This window comes from Pleurodeles waltl, chromosome 4_1, assembly GCF_031143425.1.
Source record: "Pleurodeles waltl isolate 20211129_DDA chromosome 4_1, aPleWal1.hap1.20221129, whole genome shotgun sequence".
NCBI classification, from domain to species: Eukaryota; Metazoa; Chordata; class Amphibia; order Caudata; family Salamandridae; genus Pleurodeles; species Pleurodeles waltl.
Window position 1 is genome coordinate 600,332,793 of NC_090442.1, and position 19,522 is coordinate 600,352,314.

Sequence of the window (19,522 nt, forward strand, 5' to 3'; positions counted from 1 at the left end):
TAGAAGATGTCATGACTGATGTAATATGCAGTGCATAGCAAGGGCGCACATTATAGTTACTTAAGGGCTTGAGTTATAGTTACTTGAGATAGCTATAACTGTTGAATTTAAGTGGTTTTGTACGAGTGAAATCTGAGCCTAACTATAACATCCCCGTAACCTTTGTTTTTTTCGGTGTCTTTCTAAGGTTTTTTAAATTTTATATCCTGACTATTCTGTCCCTGTAACCTTTGTTTTTTCAGTGAATTTCTATGTTTTTTTTAATGCGCTTTCCAAACTATAACGTCCCTGCAACCTGGGTGTGTGAGTGCATGTGTGACTGTCTGTGTAGATCTGTCAGTGGCTGTGGGAGTGGCTGTGTGAGTAGGAGGTACGGGTGGGTCTGTGAGGGGTTTTGTGGGTCTGTGAGTGGCTGTATGTGTATGAGAGTGGTTGTGTTGACATACCAACACCAAAAAAGGAACAATAGAAGTGAAAGAACCAAAAAAGTTAGGGAGCAAAATACACTATGTTCTTCTGCAAATATCCATATGGTATGGGACACAGCAAAATCATAACCAACGTACAGATGGAATTCCTGTGACTAATGCAGAGAGTACACCAAACCATGGTACCTCAAACTGCGTGTGTAATCGTGCACCACTCAACGAACTGACTGCACCCCAGAATAAGAAGCGATCACATCCTTAACCTATAACAACCATAAGTAAGGTAAAGTCCACCGTCACAGGTTACACATCCATGCTCCGCTCAGTTCTACAAAATATTTATTTAAATATAGCATTTTTATTAGAAACAGCCACAAAGATGTATGGAAGTCTTTAACAGTTTGAGGGCACAACATGCAGCCAAAGAACCAACCACTAGGGATCCCTGCACTCCAGCTGAAGAACTTACAGCTCCAGTTCAGAGGGCTTTGAAAACTTCAGTAAGCTGGGGTCATGTATTCAATGACAAAAGAGACTTACTGCAACCTTTTTTTTTTTTTAAATGTTCCCAGTCAGGCTACTGCACTAGCTGTGGCCCTCCACAATATTAAAAAAAAAAAAAAAAAAAAAAAAAAAACACTTTCTAGGAGCACCACAAGGATATCAATCAATCAATCAATCATGGATTTGTAAAGCGTGGCTAATCACCCCTCTCAAGGTGCTGAAGGTAGGAGTAGTGCTCAGTCGAAGAGCCAGGCCTGGAGGTCCTTCCTGAACTGCTTCAGTGAAGCGATCTGCCTGAGCAATATACAAATTAAAAGGCCTCGCATAGCATTATGGGGGACTTACTGATGGGAGCAGTGAATGTGAAATGAAGTAGCTTCTCTGATTCAGTCTCATTTTATGTTGGTGTTAGGGAATGCTAGAGCTTGGTAGACCCACTCACTACTTCCAGGGACCTAAACTGCCTCCTAAAACACAAATGTATGCCTACTCTTCGATCCCAAAGCAGATACCTTTTTTATGAGTAGAGTAGTTCTTTTTTTTATATTGGTTTGTTTTTCAAGTGCTGTTCATGACAAATTACAACTATTCCTAGAAGGCAGAATATTTTAACAGACACCTTTTATCTCTAGTCTTTATGCCCTTGCTACAGATACCTCAAGGCTGAACTTTCCATGTGAATTTCTCTTCGCCCTAACTGGTTAGATAACTTGTTACCAGCCACTGTGGCCAGATCTTTATTTTTTTCTCATTAGTCCTGTTTGAGTTGAGCAGAGCGGATGGTTACAGAAGCTAAGATCTGTAGGTAAGGAAGAGAACATTGTACGAAAATGAAACTGGGTAAATATTAGGGACAGCATCATAGACAAAAAAGTAACCCACAGATATTTTGACCAACATTCTTTAAGTAAATTTACTTTTTTTGTGAATGAATGTTGTATTGTAATTTAAACCATAAGCAAAGTTACTTTGATTATATATTCCTCGCTCACTTCTTCCTACAATCATGTAATTGAAAGGGTAGTGGGAGCTGAAACTACATTAAAACTAAAGTTTAATGGCTGTGTGATGCTTAATAATGCTGCATGGGTTTGCACATAATAGTTGTCACTAAACCACAGCTGTATCATTTCCCCCCTTCTCCACTGTAGTACTTTTATTGACTTTGGAAGGCTGAAAGTTTTAGTTAGCCCTAGTTTTTGCATGCTGTATCCAGTGTTCTGAAGAAAGAACCCTCCTACCCCCCTCCACTGGGTATTTCACTTGTTTTTTGTGTCAGTAATCAGAGAAATGTTTTTTAATGCCTAAGCCGGTATCTGGGTTGAGAATGTGAATCACTGTATGTAGACTGATACCTTGGTAAAAATAGTACTACTTTTTCTTTCAGAAACCATAACATGGTCAAAACTAGAAACCAAAGGACCGGCTCCTATTCCTCGCAGCCTTCATACATCCAACGTTATAGGAAGCAAGTATGTTTTTGAATCATTTGTTATACTTTGGGCTTCCGGGTGCATCAGAGTTTCAAAAATGGAGCTTCTTCTGACCTCTTCACCCAACGTTATTCCACCAGCTTACTCCTTGAATACTCTCCCACTTAAATGGACTGTCCTTCTATCACCACTGTAGCCTCTCTAGTCCACCATCACAAGGGCTCTGTTGAATGTTTGTGGATATAGTCACTGTGGTACCTCCATGTGGCTCTAATAATTGTTTGCGCTTATTTTTAAGTTTGTCAACCCCTTCCATATAGCATTTAGCACTACGTAAACGTTTCGGAATGAAAGTGGTGGGCTTTAAAGTTTTATTTTTAGTGGTTTTAACATTATTGGAGGAGGAAACATTTGTTACCATTTAAAAAGAGATAATCATGTGTAACTTAAATTGCTTTCTGGTGGAAGACCGTGATTAGGAGGCATTTGAGAGGGTCTTGTAGCTCATTGTCATAGAAATGCTGTCTCAAGATCACTTAGAGAATGTTCTAAGATCTCGAAAGGAAACAATAAAAGCTTATTTCTTGTTTTGTTTCACCTCAGAATGTACGTGTTTGGTGGATGGATTCCTCTGCCAGCACAAGAAGTGGGAATATCGGCTGTCGACAGTGAGTGGAAGTGCACAAGCTCATTTTCCTGTCTCAATCTTGGTTAGTGTTTATCGGTTTTCATTGAGAGATGATACATGTTTATATAAGGTATGCTGATTGGCTGCCACACATGCAAGAAAAAGGTCTTGAAAACAGATTTTCACAATAGATGATTGCAAATGGACCCTCCAGAGCTGGGCACAGGTAATACTTTAAGAGCCGAAATCCACTGTGCTAGAATAGGTATCTCAGTGATGAGTACATTCCATTTGTCTGATGGTTAACACCTTCCTGTATGCATTAATTTTTCATTAGACTTCCTCGCCCTCTTTCAGGTTATAAGATAGTGTGTCCTGGGTATCTGCCTTTTGGTGACTTAAATTTCTGTCTTGGTTTTTTGAATTTGGTTAGCATAAATACCCACACCAAAAGTTGATTCCACTGAACCATGGTACCATCAACTAGACCAATATGGCAGGTTCTCTAGCTATGCTCCCAATTTTCCATCCTTTAAATCATGGAGCAATATTATCAGTGACACATTTCGTTACTCAGATATTGCCCATGTTTAGATTGGCTGGAAACATTTGAAATGTTTATCTTATAAAAGGAAAGGGAAATATGTAGCCCCTCTGGTATTATTTATGTATCTAGCGCTACAGGTCATTGACCTGGTCTACTCCTATAACAGGGCTATTTTCTGTTGTTCCTCTGTCTCAAATTGACTCCTCCCTCTTCCACACCTCCAGAATGTATCCCCAATTGTAATCCACATTAAAAGCGGCACCAACTGCACCATCTACAAACTATTAGTAAATCTGTTTTCTGACATCTACAAAACTCTCAACAATTTGTCAAACACCATACCCTGGGCTTATTATCCCTATCACATGCTGGTACAAAAATCTCAGACATGACTATTTCCAGCTGAAATTCTGGCTGTCCTGTCTTTCGTGTGCAACATATTGTTTGAGACAGAAAATACACTAATTTCATGACATTGTTGGAGGCATGTGTGGGAGGCAGCGTCATGATTGGGGCCCACCGGGGTGGTTAACTTGAGGAAGAAGTATTTTCCCATCATATCATCATGTTGTCATGTATATTTTCATTTATATTGAAATCATAGTTGCTTTTTGTTTTGTCTTCTCCAAGTGTAGTCCTCTCACCACACATCACACCAAGTTAAACAGATCTCATGTAGTTCATTCTTTCATAGCCCATGTTTTGCAGAGTTTTGCCAGTCTTGTGAAAGATCCACCAGGGTTGTGGTTGGAGAGTGTGAAACAAGGCACTTGGCAAGTGGCAATCCAGACAAGGAAGGCACTGGGGTAGGGTGGGTTCCAATTTGAAGAGTTGGGTGGCATGAGGGAGGTGTAAAGTCTGACAAGGCATTGGTTGTAATTACTGATAAGTGTGCTTTTCGCAGTGTTCATTTTTAATTGATAATGTGAATTACACATGGAGTCTATTCCATTAAAATACACCGCACAAGGTGATTATTTATTGAGTTAATGGATTGGGCAGGATAAAACCTTGACAAGTCACTTATGTTAAATAAAATGAAAGCAAGGGTTGGTTTCTTCTGACTTCACCTACCTCTTGACCTTTGTTTTTGTGATTTGACAATTTCTGTATGCCTAAATGATGTCTGGCCACCATTATTTCTAATTATCTAATTTTGTACTTATTGCATGGAACCATTTTTATTATCAGTGCTGTGTGTAAGAGAGGCAATATTAAATGAAAGGCCATTCAGCTTCTATTCAATCGCATTTCCATGTTACACTTTTAGCTACATTGGAATGGAAGACCTTCACGCCAGACTCTCTGGAAGACAAAAAGAATTTCCCAAGGCCAAGAGCTGGTCATTGTGCAGTTAACATTGGCGCACGTCTTTATATTTGGAGTGGACGAGATGGCTACAAGAAAGCTATGAATGGTCAAGTTTGCTGCAAAGATCTTTGGTACCTTGATACTGGTAAGTTGAGCCTTCAATGAAAAGGTTTGTGTAGTCATTCTTACCCTTCAATATAACATCCTGTAACCCCAGTTAGGTGAACACGGCTGCAAGTAGAGGAGATGAATAGCTACACTGATGAGGCACAGGCATGCTCTGTCCTCCCATGCACCTCCATCCAAATGGATTTGTGATTTCCACTTCTCAGTTCCATTTTTTTCTGCCAAGGTGCACAAAAACTATTTCAGCATTGGATGTCTTACCAACACTTGCCTCTTTCCTCAAGTCACTTCCAGATGATGCTAATTTTTCACAGAAGCCTCTTTTTCGTCTTAAGCACTGTAAGGAAATGCCTCCTTGGCATGGTTACCCCCTGACTTTTTGCCTTTGCTGATGCTATGTTTTGAATTGAAAGTGTGCTGAGGCCTGCTAACCAGGCCCCAGCACCAGTGTTCTTTCCCTAGCCTGTACTTTTGTTCACACAATTGGCACACCCTGGCATCCAGGTAAGTCCCTTGTGACTGGTACCCCTGGTACCAAGGGCCCTGATGCCAGGGAAGGTCTCTAAGGGCTGCAGCATATCTTATGCCACCCTGGGGACCCCTCACTCAGCACAGACACACTGCTTGCCAGCTTGTGTGTGCTGGTGAGGACAAAACGAGTAAGTCGACATGGCACTCCCCTCAGAGTGCCATGCCAACCTCACACTGCCTATGCAGTATAGATAAGTCACCCCTCTAGCAGGCCTTACAGCCCTAAGGCAGGGTGCATTATACCATGGGTGAGGGCACCAGTGCATGAGCACTGTGCCCCTACAGTGTCTAAGCCAAACCTTAGACATTGTAAGTGCAGGGTAGCCATAAGAGTATATGGTCTGGGAGTCTGTCAAACACGAACTCCACAGCACCATAATGGCTACACTGAAAACTGGGAAGTTTGGTATCAAACTTCTCAGCACAATAAATGCAGACTGATGCCAGTGTACATTTTATTGTGAAATACACCCCAGAGGGCACCTTAGACGTGCCCCCTGAAACCTTAACCAACTACCTGTGTAGGCTGACTGGTTTTAGCAGCCTGCCACACTCGAGACATGTTGCTGGCCACATGGGGAGAGTGCCTTTGTCACTCTGTGGCCAGTAACAAAGCCTGCACTGGGTGGAGATGCTAACACCTCCCCCAGGCAGGAGCTGTAACACCTGGCGGTGAGCCTCAAAGGCTCACCCCCTTTGTTCCAGCACCATAGGGCACTCCAGCTAGTGGAGTTGCCCGCCCCCTCCGGCCACGGCCCCACTTTTGGCGGCAAGGCCGGAGGAAATAATGAGAATAACAAGGAGGAGTCACTGGCCAATCAGGACAGCCCCCAAGGTGTCCTGAGCTGAAGTGACTCTAACTTTTAGAAATCCTCCATCTTGCAGATGGAGGATTCCCCCAATAGGGATAGGAATGTGACCCCTCTCCCCTTGGGAGGAGGCACAAAGAGGGTGTACCCACCCTCTGGGCTAGTAGCCATTGGCTACTAACCCCCCAGACCTAAACACGCCCTTAAATTTAGTATTTAAGGGCTTCCCTGAACCTAAGAATTTAGATTCCTGCAACTTAAAGAAGAAGAGGACTGCTGAGCTGAAAAACCCTGCAGAGAAGAAGAAGACACCAACTGCTTTGGCCCCAGCCCTACCGGCCTGTCTCCCTCCTTCGGAAGAAAACTGCTCCAGCGACGCTTTCCCTAGGACCAGCGACCTCTGAATCCTCAGGGGACTGCCCTGCTTCCAAAAGACCAAGAAACTCCTGAGAACAGCAGCCCTGTTCAACAAAGACTGCAACTTTGTTTCCAGAGGAGCAGATTTAAAGACCCCTGCAATCCCCGCAAGAAGCGTGAGACTTGCAACACTGCACCTGGCGACCCCGACTCGACTGGTGAAGAAACAACGCTACAGGGAGGACCCACAGGTGACTCCAAGACTGTGAGTAACCGAAGTTGTCCCCCCTGAGCCCCCACAGCGACGCCTGCAGAGGGAATCCCGAGGCTCCCCCTGACCGCGACTGCCTGACTCTGAAATCCCGACGCCTGGAAAAGACCCTGCACCCGCAGCCCCCAGGACCTGAAGGATCGGAACTCCAGTGCAGGAGTGACCCCCAGGAGGCCCTCTCCCTTGCCCAGGTGGTGGCTACCCCGAGGAGCCCCCCCTTGCCTGCCTGCAACGCTGAAGAGACCCCTTGGTCTCTCATTGAAACCTATTGAAAACCCGACGCGTGTTTGCACACTGCACCCGGCCGCCCCTGCGCTGCTGAGGGTGTACTTTTTGTGCTGGCTTGTGTCCCCCCCGGTGCCCTACAAAACCCCCCTGGTCTGCCCTCCGAAGACGCGGGTACTTACCTGCTGGCAGACTGGAACCGGGGCACCCCCTTCTCCATTGAAGCCTATGTGTTTTGGGCACCGCTTTGACCTCTGCACCTGACCGGCCCTGAGCTGCTGGTGTGGTGACTTTGGGGTTGCTCTGAACCCCCAACGGTGGGCTACCTTGGACCCCAATTTGAACCCCATAGGTGGTTTACTTACCTGCAAGAACTAACATTACTTTACCTCCCCCAGGAACTGTGAAAATTGCACTGTGTCCACTTTTAAAATAGCTATATGTGTTTTATGTAAAAAGTATATATGCTATTGTGATTATTCAAAGTTGCTAAAGTACTTACCTGCAATACCTTTCAAATGAGATATTACATGTAGAATTTGAACCTGTGGTTCTTAAAATGAACTAAGAAAAGATATTTTTCTATACAAAAACCTATTGGCTTGGAATTGTCTCTGAGTGTGTGTTCCTCATTTATTGCCTGTGTGTATGTACAACAAATGCTTAACACTACTCCTTTGATAAGCCTACTGCTCGACCACACTACCACAAAATAGAGCATTAGTATTATCTCTTTTTGCCACTATCTTACCTCTAAGGGGAACCCTTGGACTCTGTGCATGCTATTCCTTACTTTGAAATAGCACATACAGAGCCAACTTCCTACAAGCACAAACATACATTTCCTGATGTCCTCATCATCTAGTGATAAAAATGTCTTAAGTTGTAGAGAATATACAAGACTTTATTCTTTCTGACTATCACAGCCTTTCAATTGAAGGTTTGGTTGCAAGACATTTTTGCCTTTGGTCAAGATAAAGGCTTGGACTCTTCCAGGGGTTTCAGCATTCGCTGAGCAGGGCTGAGTGATGTGGGAGTGAGAGAGGTGTGTTAAAACCTCTATAGGACGGGTCAAAAGCTAGAGTGTGTGCGCGAGAGAGAGTGGTGAGCCAGGGCACGTGGTAGAAATTTGGTGGGATACTGAGTGGAGGAGAGTTGCTATAGTTCAGTTACACAGTTTTGTGTAGAATGTGTGCACTTTTGACAACAGTAACGCATGCCAGTCTTTTGGGACAATGTTAAGCACATGTAAAATTATGAGTTTTATTTACATAATGCATTTATGTTTTATGTCAGAGAAGCCTCCGGCTCCATCGCAGGTCCAGTTGATTAGAGCAACCACAAATTCTTTTCATGTGAAGTGGGAAGAAGTTCATATGATTGAAGGGTACCTTCTTCAGTTGAATCCTGAGCGCTCTCTTGGGACCAGTATACCTAGGACCTTAAACAATGAATTGTCAGCGTTAACCTCCCAAGGCAACATTGCTCCAGGTCGCCTTCACAGTGCCACACAGCTACACCAATTGAATAGCGCATCAAGCTACATGCAGGGCGCATCTGAAAGTAAGTTTTCTTTTCAAAATGGTTACATGTTACTGCTGTTCAATAACAGTTATGGGCTTAATGGCATTTAACATTTATATTGTGTTTATAAAGAATTCTCCTTTTGTTAAAGCTATCTAGTTTTTCCTGAATGCATTACATTCACAAGTCTGAAGCCTTGCATGTGACTTTATTGGTCTGCTACTTATGTTATGTTCATGTTTGTTAATTTAAATTAAAAATTAGAAAATAAGGCATGATCTCTTCCTAATAACATGTTTTGTGTGGGTCCATCTCATAAAGCTGGTGAAAATCCTGGGTAACTGAGAGGCAAAATGTTTTCCATCACAATATCCCTATCATATTATGACTACTAAGATAATGTTAGTAAGAGCAGTAGGACATATTTGAAATTAAAATTTTATTTGAATTTGTTAAAAACTGTTATTGGGATGCAGCACCTACACATGACTTTAAACTCCAAACTAAGGGCCGTTAATTTAGACTATTGTTTCATATTGCATTACATTCTCTCTTAAACTCCCCTTTTCTGAACTCGAGTTTATTAACCATCTTCTAAGGCCTTTGATGACTCTGCCACATTCATACAATGGATTATGTAACTACAATTGCTTTTTGACTCTTATTTGACCTTTTATTCTTAACCTTCATACATCCACGGAGGACACATTCCCTCCTTCAAGCCCCTTCCACGTCCTTGGTGAAAAAAAGTATGTATTTCTAATTCACTTTGTGTATATCTAAGGATGGGTCTCGTGAGAAACAAATATCTATTACAATGATAATGAGATGTGCTTAAATCCAACAAAAAGTGTTACCCCCACACAATCATTATTTTAAAACAAAACAAATAAAGAACTAGCATTTTCATATATTTTAGACCAGATGCAGAAGCTACACAGATGATTGTGTCCTGTCACTTTAAGGCCAACAGCTCTGCATTACAATGCCCTAACCTGCCACAGACCTCAGTTTTGTTTTTCTCTTCAGTCCTTCCACTAAGAATTTCAACATACACCCTTTAAATTCAGACACCACGAAGTGTGTTACTTACATACTGTTCACTTACCACACCATTCTAGGGGAATCACGCTGATAATGCCTGTTCTTAGATATGCAAACTGAAAAGGTGCTGTATTTGACCACACATTATGCACCAGATTGTATCAATAATGCAAGCCAAAAATGCAGGGCAATGTAGTATTACAAGAATAAGCCCATGTCAAGGGCATACTTGTGTTTGCCCCTCAATTTAGGTTTGCGGGGTACTTGGCGTCAGTCCTCAAGTATTTCATTATGTTATCCTACCTTTTTTATGTCTAACTGTGGTGTTGTTTTTTAGAATGCTTGATTAGTTTCAAAATTGCAGGAGATGTAAGAGGAAAGTAAGAAAAGAAGTCATTATTTGTTTATTTGTTTCCATGTGTTAGTCTTTCACAGTATTATTAGTTGTAAATGTTGCCAGACAAAGATATTGGAAATGGTTTGCACGAGGGATGTAAGGTAGTGCCAGACTGGAGGTCAAGTGGATGTGTTTCTGTCATGTTAGTCATCTTCTGCTAACTCTGCAAGATCCGGGTCCCTGCTAATGATTTAATGTTCTGGCCCCTTCCTATGAAAGCGAGGGATACTTTGTCCTGTGTTTTTTGGCTATGGTCTTTTAGAATCTCCCAAGTGTTTCAGAGATGGCAGCAACAGGTTTGGCATCAAACATGTCTATGAAGCTAAGCTGTGTTTGAATGCTGGTCTTTGCTTTGAGTGTCTATGGTGTCACTTTCAAGTAAGCCTCTTATGCCAATGGATATGGCTTAGATGTGGTGACACTTGACCCCGAGGTGTTTGACATTGAGGCAGACTTGTATGTCTGGTCACAAGTAGACATGAGAAGTTGCCTAGTGCTACGCTATCATGATCTGCAACCTAAAAGTACTTCTCTAGACCATCACCCAGCAGACATCCTTCTAGAGAATTATCCTTCCTTCTGCAGCACACAGCAGGTACAATACTTAACTTTAAGGTTGCATGTATAAGTACCGTACAGCGAAACAATCTTATGAAGATACCGTGCCTCAAAAAAGTAATGGAGGTACTCCACCATAAAGTGATATGATGAATATCATACTTCCATGTAAGGCGTATGTTCTTTTGTAAAGAACATTTCCTCCAGCTTGAACGTCTTGTCTGAATGGAAAGTCCGAATCAAATTTCATCTCATGATGCTACCAAAAGACGAGCAAAGCTATCTCTGACTATTACAACTTGAGGAATATAGATTTGCAGAGATTTCCAGGAAAGTGAAGAAGTTGTTAAATATTGTATTCTCTTCAACACAAATTTCCACATCAGTGGTTTTCACAATGTTAGGCATGTTTCTTTGGTGGCAGTGGTCCTAGAGCTTTTTGTGCCGATTTTCCTGCCAAAATCCTCCACAATATTGTGTCATCCAAAGCAAGAGGCAGAACACAATGCTCCCCCTGAAACCTCCCTTTTCCAGGAATCAAGGTCCTACTGATATAAGCATATGTACAATAATAGTGTGGTTCGAGTATCCTTAGGTCTACCAGAAAAAATATTGAACAGTTGGGTAGAAAAGTTTGGGCTCAAATGACTTCAGCTACAGTCCATCATCTCCACCAGCCCTATTTTGCATAGAAAGGTTTGGGCTCAAATTACTCCAAAAGGTTGCTGTCTCCAACAGCCCTATTGTCTGGAATGATGGGTCCTAGAATTCAATGGGACATTCCTTCTCGAAAAAGCAATAGCTTTCTCCCTTCCATTCATAACAGCAAATGTCTTAGGGAACCTGGTATTGCATGTGCGTGTGGTTTTGCTAATTGTATATTCCAATATAGCATTTTAGCTATATCAGCCTGACATAAAAGTATGTTTAATATACATTACAGTTTCTACCCACCATTAAGTAAACCCTGTATCTAAAACATTCAAATGACCATTGTGTCAGTTCAGTCACTTCAACCTTATATCGTAGTGATCAATCTAATTATTTCTAGAAAGCAACTTCAGAACTGCTGTTCAAGACCTCATACTCTCACATCTGGATGTTTTTTATTCCCTACTCCATAGCCTTTCAGGCTCCTAACTGGCACCTATGAGGAGCATCCTATTTGCTGCAGTACATCTCATTCAGGGTCTGATGAAATATGATTGCGTCACTCCCCATTCTGATGGAACTCCATTGGCTTCCCTTGCCATCCTGCACCATCTTCAAAACCAGCTGCATAATTTTCAAAGCTATCATGACCAGCACCCCTGCTTAACTTGTAGACAAGCTTGCCATCTCAGGTGGAGTTTAGCACCTCCTCAGCCAGGACACCTTCAGATAGCAGACTAAGAAGTGTAAAAAATTAAAAACAAGGCAGCAGGCCTTTTCCAAATGTGCCTCCAGGATCTGAAACAACATCCCTTTATCTTTCAGGACCTCCCCAGTGCTGCTCCAATTAAGGAAAAATGTTAAGACTCACCTCTTCAAAGAACCCTACATCACCATGCATTAACCGTTCACAACCCATCTTCCTCTGCTCTTACTCGTTGAATGCTGATCTTTGACCATGCATGTGCTCCGCTGCTTTTTGGCTAGGTTGTGCAATAGAAATATCATATAGATGCAGACATTGGCACCCAGTCCGTCACTTTAAAATTCAGAGTATGTCAGCTTCATCACTTTAACCTGTACTTGACACTAACTCTAACCCCTTAATTATTTACTAACTATAACCCCATTACTGATCCTCATGCAAAACGCCCATTGAAACCTAAACCCAAATATAACTCTGATTGTATTAAAGTAAATTAAATTGTGATTAACTAAATACAAGACATGAACACGATGCTGGGATATTTAATTATGTGATCTTGGTATCCCTTCTCACTCCCACCCCATCTTTAAGAATTTCTTGACCAGTTTTGTTGGGTTGAAATTAATATTCTAATTAGGAGGGCAGTTTGAGTGTTTGTGTACTTTATCACACAAATTGCAGAGGACTGGAAGCTCTGCCTTTTCTCATTGAGAGCCTTGAAATCCCATGGAATATGGTCACTCTTAACATCATGGGCCTAGTTTAAGCCTTCGCAACTCTTCTACATATATTTTGTTGCTGATATAGCATTACTGACCACTGAGGTAATTGACAACACACTTCATTAGCCTTTGTTCTCTCTTGGGCAAAAGGCAGCTCTGTTAGATGATGTTTCTCAATTCCAGAAGGTCACATTTCTAGATGCTGGTTGTTATCCCAGTCAACAGAAGGCGACAGTCCACTGAAAGATTCTTGATTACAGTAGCGGGTGGCCAGGAGGTAAAGTTCTTGATGTAGTGACCATCTTATCTGTGGTTGTTATGAGTGATTGTTTCCCTGAGTGGACATTCAAATATTGTTTTAGGTTGAGATTTGAAATGTTTAATGGCAGGGCATGTTGTACAGACATAGACGTAATTGCAACAACCCGAGGGCAGTGGTTGCATTAGAAGTTGAATCTAGTGGGTAATGGCATCTTGCTGTTGACTTTGGAAATTGGAAGTTGGGAGTTCATGATCACTCCAAGCTCAACTGCAGGAGAAGTAGAATTCACAATTCAATGGCTAGGCCAGGGTGGATGGTCTGGTATATGATACTGAGATGAGATGTTACCCACTTGTGTGAGAGAGAGAATAAGCAGAAATTTATATATAAGAAGTTTTCCTGGCACAGCGAACCTAGGAAGGTAGGTGAACTGTGTAAAAATTCTACCAGGTTGGAAGATAAAGTCTAGCATTTAGATTGGATGCGTCCTATACAGAGTTATTATTGGAACTGTAAGTAGTTGTGGTACTAGGACCAATGCTTTGAGTTCTAGTTGTGTTACTGGGAGTGTGACAAACGTTTGCTGGAGTTTGGATACTTTTGTGGGGCTTGGTTTGAGGTATTTCCATCTGAAGGTTGCTTTAAATAAACTAATTGAAATACTTTAGTTTTCTTGTATTTTTTTTAAATACACATTATTAACCATGGTATAATTGACAGAAAATGCATTCAGCCCAGTCTGGCAGTCATCCAAGTCTCAAAAATATAGTTAGAGCATTAACGTCTATGCCACAGATCACAAAAGACTTCTTTCAAGCCTCGAATATGCACAATTTGGTATTGCACCCAGGTCTTCTAAAGCCTTTCATCATCTCCCATAATTAAAGGCTTCTGATGTTGGTTCACAAGGGTTTTCAGTCGGTCGGAGTGAGTTCATGCTGATTTTGTGATCCTAAATGACAGCAGTGTAGGTTTCTAAATGATGTTTACAGGATGTTTACTCGAGCAATTCTATTTCAGTGTCTCACTTTGTTTTTTAGCTGATGATTACATGCTATCTGCAAACAAGGGATCCATGTCCGAAGAGAAGAACGCCATTCATTTATCGGTAAGAGGATGATCACTGTTGCATTCCAAATGTGCACATATAAACTTTAGAAATATTAGAAGTATTACAGTGCAACCAACAGATTATGGAACTAAAGAAAGACAACTTGGAAATATTTGAAAAATGTTTAAACATAGAAAAGATTCCACAGATTGGCTAATTCCTGCTAAGGCAACAAGAGGTCAGGGAAAGTAAATTAAAAATTAAAATGAGATAGGCAGATATCACCACTCCCTGCTGTACATGCATTAAAAAACACCTTTACACTGCTTCCTGTTTTGCTGACCAAATAGAGGGTGCAGTAAGAAACTGTTTTTTTCCCAAAAATGTTTTTGAGTTTGTGCATAGGTTTTGTGGTGTTACTGATTTCAAGCTTATAAAGTCATCCTTACAATGCATAAATCCTACTCAAGCACACACAAAAATGTACATGCTGTGCTGCATTGTCCATCACCAGCGTATTCAGAACTTACCAGAATAATCGAAAAATTACATGAAGTTGTTGGAGAGAAAATGTCTTTCCATTAAGAAGCTGTCCTCTCTATTTCTTTTACATCTTGAATTAATGGTAACTTATTACACCTCTAAACAACTTGAAAAGGACGTGTGTTATTTCCCACAGACATGTTCTTTTGGCTTTTCAGAAAAGATACATTTCTAGTTTCTCTCCACTTAATCTTCTGTGTTCTCTCTGTTTACTCAGTTACCTTCCTCCTCTTGTTGTCGGCCACGTCTTCAAAAATTACAAGTGATCTGAAGTAGTTATTGGATGATGTAGCTATATTATTCAAATGAAGTACATTCTATAGGTGTGACCCTGTGTTTCTGACTGACTAGTGTGAGAGCTTGTATGCCTTAATCAAAAAGTGCATTATTATTAGTGTGCGGAATGGTAATCTATACTGTGTTTCACAAGTGTATGCTTATATGATGATGTTGTCTTTATAACAATTTTGATATGACCAGTTTATTTTAATGGCTTTTGCTATCTAGACCTCAACAAGGCCTCAGTTCCATGTTGTTCAAATTGGATATCAGATTTGCTGTTTACTATTTCCACTGCAAGTAGTTAAGCAAATCAAATTTGTTTATTGGTGAATGTCGCTGTTCTCGACGAAGAAACTCTAGAATAGACTCACTAATGTAACATTTCTCAAAGGGTCTTTTGCTGGCACACAATAATACATTCATTTGTAATGGTTGTACATGTAACCAATTTGTTCTAACACTTCCAGATGATATTATTTAAATGTATCTAAATCAATATACATGTAATGGGTTACTTCCTAGGTGGTAGGACTGTATGAGGATTTTAAATTCTGATTGGTTGAAAATGGATTTCTGTGCTCACAGTAAGTCTGTACTTTTCATATTGTTCTGTGGGGAAATATGCTATATGAACCCTCAATGCTGAGGGCAACCAAGTGACCTTTTCTATGTTACTAGGGATGCTGTCCAATTTTTTATTGATTATGTTGATTATTTGAGACTTAGGGCCTGATTACGAGTTTGCCAGTCAGTGGACCACTATATGCTTGGCACTTGGACCACGGTAACACAATTTATGCGGTCCCATAGAGGAAAGACGTCTGCAGTCCCAGCAGCAGCACCAGGCAGCGCTGACCGCTGTGGAGGCGAGATAGGCCAATGAGGCTGTCGGAGCCAGTGTTTCCGCCAGACAGATTCTGATGTTGACTTCTGCCAACGTGACCCAGCTGTCATAAACGGATACATTAAAGGAAGGAACTCACATGCAGGCAGCGTCACACATCCTGTGCTGCTCTGGAGGGGAGCACACATGTCCTGCCGCTGCTCATAGATGGAGCCCAAAATCCACGCTGCCGAGGATGCAATCTGACGGTAAGACCACGTACCTACCCGTGTCTCTAAACTCAAAAACAGATCGACATGCCGCCATCCACATAGTATTGGGGGGCGGGGGTTTACACTATATGGACCATGTACACTAGTCATTATATCCCGGTTCAGAGTTGTTCACAACAAATGACCTATTCAGTCACATGACCCCCTTTGTGCAGGTCACTGACTCAGCACCACCACACTCCACAATAACACATATCTGCTCATCCCAGTTTAAGGGACAGTGAAGTGTACAGAACATTGTGTCAGACAACAGCAACACCAGATCAACATGACACATAATTAAACTGACACACTCACCATGCTCACATGTCATGGACTGCTGTGAGATTGAAGAATCCATATGCATGGATGTGTCATTTAACACAAGCTCCCCTTCCATGCAACATCCCTGTAATGGACCCACACATATTGCCCACATTGCAACACAATGAAAGGTCAGTGGGATGCTCAACATTTTGGGAGACAAATATCCAAAGCTCGCAATGTAGGCAAAATTCCGCAAAATAGGAATGGGGGTATCATGGTCACTCCAGGAAGGATACTGCCCTGGGACACATTTCACTGTGCACATACCCCTAAAACACCATTTGCACAGGAACTGGCCCTTCATGTATCTCGAGGACAACCAACTGTAGAGCCAAGTGACATGCTGATCTGCAAAACGTGTAAGCGCAAGTCAAGAAACGAAATACAACGGCATTGGTCACACATGTAGATGAAGTAACTGGAAGGTACACACATCAAAACAGACACATAGTCAGCGTTAGAAATGGGGTTTCTGGTTGGCTAAAGTATGCACCTAAGGCAGGCAGAAGCCACCCACTCTAGTCATGGCGAGGGAATTTCACACCCAAGATAACCCATGCTCACCCCCTTGGTAGCTTGGCACGAGCAGTCAGGCCTATCCCAGAGGCAATGTGTAAAGCGATTGCACAATACACGTGACGCACTATCCCCACCACAAAGGAAACACAACACCAAATTATATCAAAATAAACTGTATTGTACACAACACTATTAGACCAAACACAATGTGTCAGTCATACCCTGCTCCTCAAGCAGTTGTCAGAACATACACAGTACTATTACTCTGCGAAATCAAGCAGTAGTCACATAGGTTACTTGTTATCCTGCAACATAAGCAGTAGTCAGGTAAACATTGCTAAAAATGCACGTCATACTAACCATATGATCATCATTGCCAAGACATTATCATGACTGCACATAGCATGACACAGCACAAAAGGTCATGGCAAGAGCATACAGTTAAAAAATATCATGACTGTAACAACAATGTCATGAATGCACATAACGCCATAGACACATCATCAGAAATGCACATATCATTTTACAATATTCTCACCAGGACTGGTGAGTGCGATCTGCCATCCTCACTAGGTGCCACAACAAGAAACGATGTGGGCAAAACAGGGACATCCATGTCCCAAGCTCGGAGCTCCTGCGCTGCGGTTCCTGTGCCTACGGCGAAAACAGTGCTAACATTGGACGTCGAGGATCGCCACCCCGGCCTGCTTATGTGGGGGCCCAGCGGAAACAGGGGACTTCTGGCGAGGTTGCCACCCCGTCCGCAAGCCACAAGACAATGAGGGGGCCCAGTGGGAACGGGGGACCTCCGTCGAGGTTGCCGCCCCACCTGCGATCCATAAGACAGTGATGGTAGCTCGGCGGGAACCGAGGTCCTCCGATGAGGCTTCCCTCCCATCCGCGAGCCTTTACGATTGCATGGGGGCCCAGTGGGAATGAGGGACTTCCGGTGAGGTTTCCTCTCCTCTAGTTAGCTTCTCCCCTGCCGGATGATGCGTCCGCACTCGCCGTGCTGTGCAAGCCTCCTTCTCAAGCCCTCCCGGGCCACAGCGGTGACTGCACCAAAGGTGGTGTCTACCTGTGCCCCGGGGGCACTTTCCACAGTGCTCCTCGCCCATGGGGCACTACAAAGAGCACGTTCGATCCAAACTTCGTTTTCCCGTGCCCCAGGGGCACGTCACAAAGCACACTTTGGACGCGCTTGCTCCTCACAGCCCGCCCGGGTTGCTGGGATGACTACTCCTTTGGGGAGACAATGGAAAGTGCTCCAATGCGTTTTAAACAAATAAAACCAAGCGCTCAGCAAGTGCTTAAATAGAATGCACAAGGCGCTCCTTCTGTGCAGGAGCCTTCAAACAGAATGCTGTCCTCACGCTTTGAGTAATAACATGGCAGGGGAACAGGGGCCACAGCACACAGCCCCTGGAGACAGCGAGTGGGAGCACAGGGCGGTAGGGCCCAACAAGCAGGCCAGCATCAAGGGTTACAGTAAGTGGCAGTTCCTCCTAGTGACCCAGTAGGTCACAGGTCAGCACAACAGCAGCAGTCCAAGGGGGTTCCTGGTGAGCCCCGCCAGCATCATTTTGTGTCCGAGTTAATAGTCCAAAATTGTCTCTTTTTTTATTGGGAAAACCCCCTGTACTTATACTCAGTTTTGCAAAGCTTTCACAAAAGGGGAGAAGAGGTTCCAACCAGATCCAACTGGTTCTAGGAATGTCCCCTCTCTCCTCCAGCACAGGCTTCAGACATCAGTTTGGGGTAAACGAGCCCTTTGTGTGGGGCCACGGCACAGCCTTTACAAATGCAGGTGTGCCCTGCCTCCCCTCCTCTCAGCCCAGGAAGGCTAATCAATATGCAGATGCACCTCTTTGACACTTCCACCCTCGCTGTGTACAGGCTGTCTGAAAAGTATGCACAAAGCCCAGCTGTCACTCTGCCCCAGACGTAGATTGGAGTCAAGCTGCAAAACACCAGAGTCATAAGCACAGAAAAATGCTCACTTTCTAAAAGTGGCATTTTTATAATGGTAATAAAAAAATCCACCTACACCAGTAAGCAGTATTTCTCACTACCATTACAACCATACCAAACATGCCTACGCTACCCCTCATAGATCAGGCAATACCCCTAGACATAAGGCAGGGCATTTCCAATGCAATCCTATGAGCAAGGCAGCACTCACAGCAGTGAGAAATCATAAAGACTGTTTGTCACTATCAGGACAGGCCACACAACCAGGCATATGTCCTGCCTTCAGCATACATAGCACCCTGCCCATAGAGCTAGCTAGGGCCTACCTTAGGGGTGACTTACATGTAGTAAAAGGGGAGTTCCAGGCCTGGCAAGTATATTTAGATGCCAGGTCCCCGTGGCAGTAAACTGTGCATGCAGGCCCTGCCCTAGCGGGCCCGAGACAGGTTTGAAAGTCTACTTCTGTGGATGGCGCAAACAGCGCTGCGGACCCACTAGTAGCATTTAATTTACAGGCCCTGGGTATAGGGATACCACTTTACAAGGGACTTACCGGTAAATTAAAGGTGCCAAGTAGGTGTAGGCCAATCATACCAACTTTAGAAGGGAGAGCACCTGCACTTTAGCACTGATCAGCAGCGATAAGGTGCTCAGAGTCCTAGTGCCAACAGCACAAGGTCAGAAAAAATAGGAGGAAGGA

General features: G+C 43.0%; 1 protein-coding gene across 3 annotated transcripts in view; it reads left to right on the forward strand.

The window, feature by feature from the left end:
* The window catches only part of HCFC2 (host cell factor C2), a 218,503-nt gene that overhangs the window by 65,840 nt on the left and 133,141 nt on the right, over window positions 1–19,522 (forward strand). For all 3 annotated transcript variants that reach the window (XM_069228999.1, XM_069229001.1, XM_069229000.1), the window contains exons 5-9: window positions 2,320–2,404; window positions 2,969–3,075; window positions 4,811–4,996; window positions 8,467–8,733; window positions 14,075–14,142. In XM_069228999.1, coding sequence (XP_069085100.1) covers window positions 2,320–2,404; window positions 2,969–3,075; window positions 4,811–4,996; window positions 8,467–8,733; window positions 14,075–14,142 — 713 coding nt within the window. The remainder of the gene's footprint in view (window positions 1–2,319; window positions 2,405–2,968; window positions 3,076–4,810; window positions 4,997–8,466; window positions 8,734–14,074; window positions 14,143–19,522) is intronic.